We start from the raw sequence: 13,236 nt of genomic DNA on the forward strand, positions 1-13,236 counted from the left end.
TGCTTCGAAATATGCCACACCAAACTTTGCTTTGCCCAGGCTTTAGAAACCAACACATGCTATCATTTACAATTACCCGTGTGTTGGGCTCTGCCTTGTTAGGAGCTATGGGGTTTTGCTATTATATTATTTGTTGCTATTGCTACAACCGGAGCATATCGTCTCCTGCCTTTGTCCAATGGCAAAACTGCCACAAGTCTTCTACTTTAAAAAGGCAAGGTAAACTATGATCCAGTGTGAAGTGCAGTGCAGCACAGCAACAGTGGAAACCGTATCAACCCATACACCAACATGCTAAGGAAGTTGTGTGAACCAGGCCTTTCATTAAAGTCTAAAGATGGCAGCAAAGCCCCATGCAATCTCAACTCCTTTCATTCTTCACATTCTCCTATCACACAGCAGTCTTAAAAAGGCAGCTAAGCATCTCTATGCTCCTGATGTTTCTCACTGATGTTACCCACCATGCTTTGCAGCCATGTTAGAAAGAACTGACAGTCACTCCCTAGTGAATTCCTACCTGACTTTTTGGTGGAGGTGGCAGGTTACAGGTTGGCTCCTTGGGTTTAGCAAAGCGAGGATTTACAGGAGGGTCGGAAGAAAGGTGCAAAGCTGGCTTATCTACTAGATCCTTAAATGTAAAAAGCAGAACAGTTCAAGGAGATAAAGGAATATCTTATGAAGACTGGGAACAGGATTGAAAGACAGTATGAGGCAGAAGAAATGAGAAAGCACATTTGAAGGCTAATAAAGGTGCTTTGTTAGGGTTCCTGCAAGACACATTCGGAATTTATTACCATACCGCAGTTTGTACTTTTGACACCCACAGATGGAACAGTATGTGAAATGCACCGTTTAATGTGACTATTTAAAGAGCAAGCTACAGGCAAAGTAGATGTTGCACACATGAGTGCAAATAGGAGATGATCTCATTATTTTCAAGTCATCTTTGTGTCACAAATTACTTATGTTATATGGGTGGGTGGTGGTTTCTAAATATGTTCTTTCGCTTGTATGCTCTGTGGACTTACTAGGAAGGCAGATCTGAAGTGTGAACATTACCTGAACAATAAATAAATAAATAAATACCCCACAAGGTTCCGTCTAGCTTTTGTATCTATCACACTGAAATCCAGCAAAGGTCTAAATAGATTCAGGATCTGATCTGTTGCATAATCACCTTGAGTCTGAGCAGTGGGAGACCAATACAAGAGGGTTCTTTAAAGTTTGCTAACTGTCTACCATGTGAATTTACTTGGTTTTGTCATTTTTTTCATGTCAATGACCAAGAAGTGTAATTGTGCTACCATAACTCACCATGTGATCAAGATGATCTAAGTGTTAAGCAGCTTACAAATGAGTTACAGCTCCTGAATGCTTTATCCATAAGCACCATCCTAAGTCTATGTGGAGGAATAGCCAGCACCATTCCCATTGCTAGGCTAGAAGCATAACATTTCCCCTAAGCATAACATCCACAAGTCCTATGTACAGAGAACAACTCTAGCTCAGAATAAGGGAGGCAGCTTTTAAGTTAGCATAACTATTTACCATACTTTTCTGTGTATAAGACTAGGTTGTTGTTGTTTTTACTAAAAATAATGTTAAAAGGGGGGATAGTGTTATACACGGGGGCAATCTCCACTTTCTTAATTTGAGTCCCCCAAAATAGGGGAGGGGTAGTCTTATACACAGGGGCATGTTATACAGGGATACCTCGAGTTACAAACACCTCAGGTTACAAACTCCGCTAACCTGAAAGAGTTACCTCAAGCTGATAACTTTGCTCCAGGATGAGAATGGAAATTGTGTGCCGGCAGTGCAGCAGCAGCAGCAAGAGGCCCCATTAGCGAAACACACCTCTATTTAAGAACAGTTTCAGGTTAAGACCGGACCTCCAGAACGAATTAGGTTCGTAACTAGAGGTACCACTGTACACGGAAAAATATGGTATGCCCCAGCAAATAGCCTGACACGTGTACATAGGTTTCTGTCGAATTTTAAACGTTTTTCAAGCTAGCTCATTTTGGTGCGGTGTAAAATTTCAGAGTGCTCACTAGGGCTACTAATTTTGTTTAACCAGCAGTGCTCTTTGAAAGTCTTGAGTCCCAAAGCAGTTTGCTAACCAGTGCATGGGTAGTTCAGTGAAATATATATCAAAGCCATCTAGGTCTGTGGAATACCCAGTTATCTGGATTGTGGCCTTCACATCACTGTGGAGGTATACATAAATCTTAATAGGGTTGGGTATACATATGAACAAAAAAAGGGCCCTATTAATTTATATCATATATTTAAGCAGAAATAAAAATAAAGCTACATAATTGCTAGCCCCTGCTTATAGAACTTGCCATAAAAAGCTATGTTTGTTTGCAATGTTGGCATAGTATCTATTTACTTTGTTTATATACTGCCTTCTTGCAAAACATCAGGACGCTGTGCAGCAATGTAAGAAACCTTTGAAAGCAATACATAAAAAACCTTTAAAAGCCATTTCCACATGTAATTCAGAGGGTTTACTCTATGTTAGTTGGATACTACCTACAATTGAACTTTTATTGACTTATAATGAACAGAAGTTGTTAACTACTCAAGGTAGCATGAAAGCAACAATCTGTTACAATATCCCAGTATTATTAAATAAATTTACTCTAACATCCAGTTATCAGACAGTGACTTGGACATTACCAATAATATCAGACTTTCTAGTGTCTAAAGTGATTCCATGTGCATTTCACCCCAACAGAGCTACTCGTTTTGGCCCTTTGGTCATTCCACCCAAATACAGGAAATGCAAAATTGATGTTTCTTTCCCTCCCACATCTTGCAATTCCCATAACTACCTGTAGGCAGTCTTCCCTGTCTGCCCTGCCTATGATCATTCTAGCCATTTCCTATGCATGTGGACACCCTGAAGCTTAAATGGAACTCCATTGCCCTGAAGAACTGTTCTTGTGCAAACCCAGGTAAAGCTTCCTCAAAACTATTGACTAGAAATGGTTGTGAATGTTGAGGAATTATCTCTTTAACAACTGTGTAGATATGACATGTGTGAAGTATCCAAAGAGCTCCAACTACCAGTTTTCATTTTAAGTAATTCAGGCTTTGGGCTCTAGGCATGTTGCTCATAACAGCTGATTAGTCATGAGAAAGAACTCACCCCCATTTTCTCAGAAGAATTTTACAATTATTATTTACTCACCTGCCTCCGTAGTGAAACACTGGGAGCATTTTCTTCGAACTTGGCTAGGAGTTGAGTTGCCATAGACTTCACTTTGTTTTGATTCATTCCTTCTTTCAAGTCCCCTAGCTGGTTACCAGAATTTGTACCTCGATTCAAAGAACTTGAAGACTGCAATGAAGCAATTGAAGGATAATGTATATACTCCACTTCAGAGAGAAGGTTAGGGAGAGTCTAATATGGCATCTTGACCAGTACACAGGCCACAGAAGTGTCACTGAATGCATGAAAAGTAAAACCAACTTTAAACCAAATTTAAATAGGATCTTCAATATTATATTTGAAATGGGGTGACCCAATAGATTTTAAATTCAGATAAAATGAATCTGGGCCTATGGCTGTGTTCGAATCCTCACTCAGTCATGACCCTCACTGGGTGTCCAAGGGCCAGTCGCTGCCTCTCAGCCTAACCTACCTTCACAGGGTTGCTGTAGGGATTAAATGAGAAGAGGGAGACCCATGTATGCCACCTTGAGCTCTTTGGAGAAAAGGGTGGGATAGAAACGCCATTAATCAATCACTCACTCAATCAATCAATTAATCAATGGTGTGCATTGAGACACACATGCAAGTAATGGAAGAAAGCAGAAAGCTTGTGAAAAATGGAAGGTTACTTTACTTTCCCCATGTTCAGCCTATAAAGCCTTATTCATAAACTATCTATCTATCTATCTATCTATCTATCTATCTATCTATCTATCTATCTACATTCATAAGTCCGGCTTCAAAAGAAGGTAGACTGGGAATAATAAGGTGGTGGCCATGGCATCTGGTCCCATCTCCCACTTTAAACTGTGGGGCCTAGCATGGTTGGTTGGTTGGCTTTTACTTTTGATGAAGAAGGTAACTTCACACACACACCCTTTTCTGTGTATGGATCAGAACTTTTTGGGCATGTTTATAATCTATAATGTAGATTCTATTTTTAGAGAATAGTGGAGAGAAATTAAAGCAATGCCTGTCATACATTGTGTCTGTGGGTCAACATCTTCAACAGAAGCCAGGCTGCAAAACCAGCTGCAGCTTCTTCTACCAAAATCATTTAAACAAACAGAAGTCAAATTAATATGGATGCCCACAAATATGAAAGGAAGACCTTCTTTTTGTTTTTTACAATTGTTATACATTAAAGACTTAAGGGCACTTGATTTGCCTAAAACTGTATAAAAACATATACAGTACCAATAACAAATTTAACCATGGCAATTAGTACTAACCTCTTCAAAATTAATGAGACTTTTACGTCGCCTTTTACTGGTTTCATTTTCTTCTGCCTAAAAACAATTGGAGGAAGCAAAAACATATCATTCACAACGGCATACACACTCAGAATCTATCAACTTAATAGAGAATGGCATCTAAAATGAAGACATCCCACAAAACTAAATTCACTGGTCAGTGAGAAAATGAATGGGTTGATCAGACCGAGGAATTGAGGTTAGGCACTAGCTTTAATTTAATTACTAAATAAGCCTGTAAATGTTTCCACTGACATATGTCTACAGAACTCATTCCAGGCCATTCCAGGCCATTTCAGTCATCATAAAAATTAGCTGAGGCTTGTTCTGCCATTTCCATAAGCATCTCCCTATCCTCAGCAAAATGTTATCTAGGAGAGACCAAGCTAGACTTGATGAGGCAGCGATGCTTATTATACGTTGCTTATTCCTGTCTCTCCATTCACATAAAAAGTGGGGTGGATGGGGTCAGATCCCAATCCTCCCCGCCCCTTGCCTAACTATTCTGTCAGCACAGGCACTTTTCTTCCCCAGCCGGCTTAAATACCAAAAGTAAACTGAACTGAGAACAGTTGCCTGAAGCCATGGGAAGGCCAGATATTGCAAATGCTTTCATCCATGTGCCCCTTTTAGTATACACGAATGGCCAGACATTAAAATAAACATGGATGCCCAGTCACAATCAATTTTGCCCAAACATATTTGCTCCTTAATTAATAGCCTCATTAATAGCTTTAGGCTATCAACTTCCAGAATGGCTACCTAGGGCCTGTACAGCAACCATAATTTTTTTTATCAATAAAAGTTAGATTATCATTTTCGGGTATCATGAAAGTCAAATTTGAGCAACAGCACATTCCACCAGGGACAGCTGGAATCTGAAATTTCTCAAGTAGCATTAGGCATGTTTGCAACAAATTCATTGGACTGGTCCTTCAATTCCTCCATGTTACTTTAACATAGGCTGATCCTATATACTTGGTGCCTCATTATGAATTAATGCCAAGATATCTCTTATTCATAAACTAAACCATTTGCATTATATTCTTCAGTAGATTTTAGTCTTGCAAACACCTGGAAGGGATGGTTTTGTTGGATAGACAAGGTCACCAACTGAACTTCCTACCTAAGTCAATATTTCAATATGGATTCTCAAAACCCAAGGCCAGCACTAGCCACTATACCAGACTGATGAGCTAAGAACATGGCATTCAGTTTGCTGACAATGGCTAGATACGCCTTCAAGAAGCTTATGATATCATAGCAATCCTGAATGCGCTTCTATAACACTGAAATAAATGGAGGTATGCAGCTCAAATGTGCAGTGGTTTGCAGTCATTATGTGACTCCATAAAACTCCCATAACTCTCATAACAATTCCCATTTTACAGATGGAGGAAATAAAAGCTGGGAGAAATACTTTGTTCGAGGCTCGTCAGTGGATTAAAGGCTATGCCAGAGGCCTCAGACACATTAGTTCAGACCAAAGCCAAGAGTTCTTTCAAACGAGTCAGAATTACATAACAAATGCTTTCATAATAACCAACGCTTATAGAAGTCTAGACTCCTCATGCTACAAAGCATCTGAGTGTGTTGCTTTAGGCAGGACTTTGGTGGCAAAATGTACTGTAGCAGTGAAGCACACATAACTTTTAAGCACATCATTCAGTTGTGGTAACTGAGCTCAGAAGATCAGAACTCCAGTGCTGCCTGATTCAGGGCCTGCATGGATCTACAGATTTAATTCACAGACATGAGAAATTATCTGCTATATGAACTGGTGAGCAAAATGCTACCAACACCCAGCAAACATGCTGTAGGCTCTGGCTTGACTGGTATTACGTTTCAATTTTCTTTTCTTAAAACACACCAAACATTTTTGCTGGAAAAAATATGTAACCTGTCTGTGTTCCTGCAAATGTCAAGATCAACCACAGCCTGCAGCCTTGTAATCTGCACTGTTGGCACTTAGCAGGGGCGGAGGGAGAGAGCAAGATCAAAGAAACAAGGGCTTCCTTTTTACATTTCCACTGCTTATAATAAATCATGGTGTAAGGAATCAAGAATGATCTCAACCCTAACTTTTGGGCTGATCCCAAAGAAAGAGAAACGGATGACAGTATGTTAAGTACTACGTCTTCCAAGTACCGGCTCTCACTAACAAAGCATCGTGTTCGGTGTAAGCATTAGTCAGCCTAACAAGACTAAACACTGCGGTGGCACAATTTGTTCTGCTGGAGTTCGTACGTTCCCTCTCACGGGACAATAGAACACTTCTTATCTGGAGTCTTGAACAGGAGTCTTTGGTGAAGGGATTTCTGTCTCTCCTTACTGCTGAATATGACTGACATAGGAATTAGAAAATTCAAATCTTTATACAGTACGAAAAGATTTGCTGCTAACAAATGAATAAAAACAAAGAGAAAAGCTGCAGGTAGAAACATTTCCCCCCTATGTATAACAAATGCTGTTAACATTGTACCATTATAGTTGAATAACTTCTCCCCACAGATGCCAGTCTCTATTTTTAACAAGTGGTGCTTGTGATAGCCATTTCAATAACAGTGGTTAATTAAAAATTGGTGATATTGACAAAATTAAACAACTACTAGGTAGTATTCCAGACCATATGCTTCGTTCGAACTACAGTGGTGCCTCGCTAGACGAATGCCCTGTAAGACTTTTTCAAGCGGAGGTTGCCTCACAAGATGAATTCGTTTTGTGAAAAATTCGTCTAGCGAATTGCGGTTTCCCCTTAGGAATGCATTGAAATTCAATTAATGCATTCCTATGGGCAAAAAAATAATACAAAATAATTCAATGCATTCCTATGGGATTCGCTAGACAAATTTTTTGCAAAACGAATTGACTCACAGAACAAATTAAATTCGTCTAGCGAGGCACCACTGTATTCTACAGTCATGCTTTTTATCAGCTTACTGACTATGGGTGCTATTTGACTATGTCATCCTCAGAATAAAGTCAAGGTAAAGGACCCCTGGACAGTTAAGTCCAGTCAAAGGCGACTATGGGGTGCGGCACTCATCTTGCTTCAGGCCAAGGGAGCCAGCATTTGTCTGCAGACAGCTTTCCGGGTCACGTGGCCAGCATGACTAAATGCAATAGAAAACTGCTAGGCTGGCAGAAGCTGGGACAGAACAACGGGAGCTCATCCCGTTGTGGGGATGCAAACAGCCGACCTTCTGATCGGCAAGCCCCAGATGCTCAGTGGTTTAGACTACAGCACCAAGTCCATGGATTTAAGCTGCTACTCTAAGTACGACTTAGGCACCCTTAATACCATACATTCAAAGCACGACAATACCACTTTTAGCAGTCATGGCTTCCCCCCCCCCCGAATTCTAGGAGTTATAGTTTGTTAAGGTTGTGAGAGTTGTTAGGAGACCCCTAGTACCTGCCCAGGCCTATAATTCCTGGAGTGGTTTAACAATAAATCTCTCTTCCTAGGTAACTATAAGAATTGTAGTTCTGTGAGGTTGATGCGGGATCTCCTAACAACTCTTTGCATCCCTAAACTACAGCTACCAAAATTCTTTGGGGGAAACCATGGCTGTTTAAAGCAGTATCAGAGTGCTTTAAAGGCATTGTACAAAAGGTGGTCTTAGTTAGATACCAGCCCATGCCATTGTTTTGTCTTTCTACTTAATGCCCCTAAGATCTGCAGAGGTCCAAAAAGGATTTCCTTAAAAGTGAAGGTTCTCATTTTCCTAGAACCATATTAGATTTAGTTGGGATCAAAATGATTACTGATAGATACATACAAAGTGCTCTCTGATCCAGCAAAAGCGCTTGTTGTTGGAAGGAATGGGGAGATTTTCACCAATTCTCATTTCCCCCTACAAGCTCCATCCATTTCCAACACACAGCCCACCAGATAATTTTTTCAGGGGGTGCAAGTGGCTGTAGAGTGAAAATAAACTGACAAAACCCACCTCCAAACTTTCCATTAATGAGATAGTTTTGCGAGTACCGTAAGTGTAAGGGATTTCTGGATCTAACAACCCTTAGTTGATAAAGTTCAATTTAAATTGTAAGGCTCTAAGAAGGATTTTGCTTAATTCTATTCTTTTGCATGTACTTAGTTCTGTTAGGCCCTCTGAATTATTAAATACAATATTATTTACATTTTTATTGTCCAGTTAAGAACAAGAAAACTGTGGGGGGGGTAATGAAGATGGGTTCAATATGGATTTTTAATTCAGGTTAATATTAATGTCCAACACTAATATAAACAGGGCACAAGTGTGCAGTGTTGTAACGACTGAATTGTCCATGAACAAAAAAGTTGTTAAGTGACACCTTGAAAAATACCATATCAAGTTTTTAGCAAAACAATCTGCTGGAAGTTTGCTTTGAGAGGGTGTGGTATTCTTTCTCTCCTGGAAAATTTGGTTTTTGTCAGTTAGGCTTCTGTTGAGTAAATGTGCCAGCTCTGTTTGCATGGCTGAGCGAAGAAATGCTGTTTCCTAAAAAGGGCATGAGGTAACTGCTTAGTAGCTAAGTGTTCATATGATTTGAGGATGTTATTTATAGAATGGGCAACATAAGAATGATCTTATACTTAGTTCTGAGTAAATTCTTCCTAGAACAATTTAGTGTTTTTTTCAGAAGACCCAGCTGAGGTAATTTTAAATGCAGACAAGGATTTTATAGATTGGCAAAATAATATTTCCTAACCCTTTCCTGCTTCATCCATGACCCTCTTAAAACAACAGAGACATTTTACCCATTTCTCTTCCAGCATTAAGGTTAAGTCTCAGTTTTGCATTCTGAGATTGCCACGAAAACAGAAAATAATAAAATTCTAACCCAAAAAAGTGGAAATTAAAGCAAAGGAAAGTGTGCATTTGATTTGATACAATAAAAAATAATACCCTCACACAAAGATGAAAACAAATTTACTGAATCAGAACATTTTGTTGCATGCTGAAGAAACTTCACATTTGGAATATAAACCAAACTGAAGTTTATCTTACTTGACCCAGGAAATAACCAAGATAATCTCACCTAACTAGATGAATAAATGATCTGGCTCAATATAAGGAAGCTCTCTGTGGCCTCCAATGGGGCAATGTGTGGGGCTTAAGTACCAACAGAAAACCAGAGAGAAACTCTGCTGCTACAGAAGCTTTTAGCAAGACATAGCCAGTAACGACTGCCCCTAATAAGTAAGATCTCTAAAATTTCAAATAAATCTCCTGCCAATTGACCATAATCCCTCCCCCAATTCACCATCCACAATGCTGCAGTGAATTTCTAGAGGAAAGTATTCTGCAAATAAGCCTGGGAACTGCTTTGCTGGATCAAACCAAAGGCCAGCTAAGTACTGTACTGTACATAATGTCTCCAAATACAAAATTCTGTTTTGGCTGTCATAACTAAAAGCTCTTTGATGAACACAAGCCTCTATTAATTTGGTTTATAATTGCTTTTTTTTTAAAGGACAGAGCTACTGAAGCTATAGGATGCTTACTTTAGGTATTCTCTTCCTTGGAAAAGTTAAATTCATGTAGTTATTAAAGATGAAGTTGGATGATTTTGCTGAAGAAAGATCCTTTCTTTCTCCATTTCGCTTGTCCGTAGCACCTGTTCAAACATGGATAAATAAATAAAATAAATATAAAGTATGCTGTCCAGCAACTGGACTAAGAAAATACTCCTCTTAATAAAGCATGTTTTGAAATTTATCCCCGAAATGCAAAAAGCTCTATTTTACTCAATTGTATTTTAAAATAACATCACTTTCTGAGCCAAATAGCACAATCTTATTCCTATTTATCAAATTTTTAATATTACTATATTCAATGGGTCTTATTCAAGCCAAGTGTGCCTGAGATTGCACTCATTTGCCTATAAGCCAATCTAAGTTTTCCCCATTGTGTCTTCTTTACTAGCAAGCATCATTGAAATTTGTATTACTGTACCTGGCCTGTAAATAGAAGTTTCAGCAGCTTGTAATCTAAGAGATCAAATACTGTTGCCCTAGTTCTTCTCTAGTTCAGATTTTAATCAACATGGAAGATGTCTTCCAGCCTTGCCACTCCCATCACCACTTCCCTTCCTTTAACTGGTGGAATGGAGGAAGATCTTTCTAATCCTGGTGGCTGTGGACCATGTGGAAGGTTCACTGGAATATGTCTCTCTCTTATTGGTATGGTACTGACAGATATCACTGTACTGAGAAACCTCATGTCCCAGCACTCCTGGTGCCTGGTACATACGGTAAGTCAGATTTTTTTACTTGTTAAGATGAAGTGAATGAGTGCAAAGCCAACAACTTTGTGTGAAACATTACAGCAACACACTAAGTAAAGATGACCATGTCATCCAGCTCTGGATAAAATATGTAAGGCAACATAAGCCATTCACAACATTAGACATTACACACACACACACACCCCATTTCCTTTTAAAGCCTGCGATAACTACAGAACACAGCTATTACAGTTGGACATTCCAGAGCAAGTTATATTGGAGCTGCAAGGCAAACTTTGGCTCGGCTTCAGGGTCAATCAGGCAAGCTGTAAAACAGTGAAAGGCTGGCTTCTCTTAAGACTTAAGAGCAACCTAGATTGACTTACCCACAGCTCTCAGAGGTGTTCCCCTAAATAGCTCATAGAATTTTGAGAGGTACATGACCATACTGAGTTTATCAGGCTCTCCAGAAGACACCATCTCTTTCCCCGTAGTGACGGGCGGAATTCCAAACTCGCGCTCAGCAATGTCGAACGCCAGCTGGTTGTTTCCAACGGCATCTTCTTCATTCAGGGAGTCAAAGTCACTTGGGGATTCAAAAAGAGGGGCACATCAGTCTGCAGAAGTGTTGATATTTTAGTTCCCCTGCCCTGCCCTTCAATAACATCTTCTCTTTTGGAAACATTTTATAAGTAACCATTTGAGAAGTCTGCTCAATCCTCCATGGAGAAATTCTGTTGAGGAAAACTGGCACCCCCACCAAACAAACAACACATGAAAGTGACCAAGCACTTCGATTTTAGTCAAATCTAAATACTTCTATTGGGTTGAAAAAAGTTGCCTCCTTGAGCAAAACTGAACATGTGTGGTCTAGGAATCAGCCAAGTGCTACCCTTGGTGCAAATCACACTTCAGCCTTCAACTCACTGGGTGGCCTTGAAAGCTTGCCATCTCATCTTCAATCCCCACATATGCAAAAGAAACAACCTCGAATTGTGGCTTAGTCCCATCAGTTCGAAAGCACGTGAAAATGCAAGTAGATAAATAGGAACCGCTACAGCGGGAAGGTAAGCGGCGTTTCCGTGTGCTGCTCTGGTTCGCCAGAAGTGGCTTTGTCATGCTGGCCACATGACCTGGAAGCTATACGCCGGCTCCCTCGGCCAATAATGCGAGATGAGCGCGCAACCCCAGAGTCGGTCACGACTGGACCTAATGGTCAGGGGTCCCTTTACCTTTACCCATCCACAATAGGCATTCAAATCAGGATCATACCACTTTGAACAACCATGGCTTCTCCCAAAGAATCCTGGGAACTACAGCTTGTAAAGGGTGCTGAGAGTTGCTAAGAGAAACTGATTATCCTCACAGCGCTACAATTTCCAGAGTCTCCTGGGAAGAGGGATTGGCTGTTAAACCAACACTGAAAACTGTAGCTCTGTGAGCGGAACAGGGGTCACCTCTCTGCTGACAACGACAACCAATTCACAATTCAAAAAGCCTATATGAAACAGCATGCGCCAAACTATAATATGTTGAAACTCCTATCACAGGAATTGAGGTGGGGGATACCTGCAAGTATTTCTGTCCCTGGTGCAAACATGGCAAATGCTTGAAGGGAAGGGGATGCTTGCAACGTGGCAACAGCATGTCTGGACACAATGCCCTGCCCCCCCAAAAACATCTGGTGAACTTTTTCAGTCATATTTGGGGGGGGCAGGAAGGAAAAGGCTATATTCTTCCTTTCAAAAGAATGCCAAATCCCTGTTCCCACCAGCACAGGCCCTGGAAAGGTGCTATCAAAATCTTTCCACGCAGGTATGGAAGAAATGGTCCTGAAGCACACTAGGAGTGCATGTTTGCCACAGTGATGCAAAGTCTTTAAAAGGCGGCCGGAGGTGGGGCATCCACTACTGTCAAATCAAAGTGTAAATCTTCTGCCCCTAAAGATTTTTAACAATTTCTCCAGCTCACCTCCAAAAACTGCAGCAAGTATTTCTCCACTTTTACAGCCAGAGAATTAAGCTCTGAAAACAAGGAAATGCCATTGGCTGAGCTGTATTACACATGGATGAATTCCTCTCACCTTTCAAGGGTTTAGTCATTGTACTTATGATTTCACTTCAGGAAGGAGACACAGCTGGTGAACCAAGGTGGGAACAGGGCGCAGCATATTCAACATGTAACTTGATAAATCAATAAACCATGCCAGACTGAAGAAGATCCCTAAGCAGTGAACCTGATCTTTGAGAGAGGATGCAATGCTATTCAAAAGCAGATGAGTTCCACATCCCTGGTTAGTTAAACCACCAACCAACAGTGCCCCTCTCTTATCTGGATTCAACTTGAGTATACCAAGCCACATCCATCTCACTATGGATAATTCAGAGCCAGGCATCCTCATCTAACCCTTAACCACATTAGATGAAAAAGGCAGAATGAGACTACAGTAGCCTACTCATGCTACCTAAACCCCAACTTCTAGAAGACCTCTCCTAGCAGATTAATGTTGATGTTAAATAGTATGATGGGCAGAACAGACCTTTG

The 13,236-nt window shown here is 40.4% G+C and overlaps 1 protein-coding gene across 5 annotated transcripts in view; it reads right to left on the reverse strand.

The window, feature by feature from the left end:
• MICAL2 (microtubule associated monooxygenase, calponin and LIM domain containing 2) overlaps positions 1–13,236 on the reverse strand; it is a 142,503-nt gene that overhangs the window by 71,159 nt on the left and 58,108 nt on the right. For 2 of the 5 annotated variants that reach the window (XM_035118905.2, XM_060275628.1), the window contains exons 13-17: positions 11,079–11,278; positions 9,971–10,083; positions 4,456–4,512; positions 3,200–3,349; positions 518–628 (exon numbers count right to left, since the gene is read on the reverse strand). In XM_035118905.2, the coding sequence (XP_034974796.2) occupies positions 518–628; positions 3,200–3,349; positions 4,456–4,512; positions 9,971–10,083; positions 11,079–11,278 (631 nt within the window). Of the gene's footprint in view, positions 1–517; positions 629–3,199; positions 3,350–4,455; positions 10,084–11,078; positions 11,279–13,236 lie in introns of all 5 variants that reach the window. The other 3 variants (XM_060275623.1, XM_060275630.1, XR_009557726.1) reach the window with 2 other exon arrangements.

Source organism: Zootoca vivipara, chromosome 1 (genome assembly GCF_963506605.1).
Source record: "Zootoca vivipara chromosome 1, rZooViv1.1, whole genome shotgun sequence".
Classification (NCBI taxonomy): domain Eukaryota; kingdom Metazoa; phylum Chordata; class Lepidosauria; order Squamata; family Lacertidae; genus Zootoca; species Zootoca vivipara.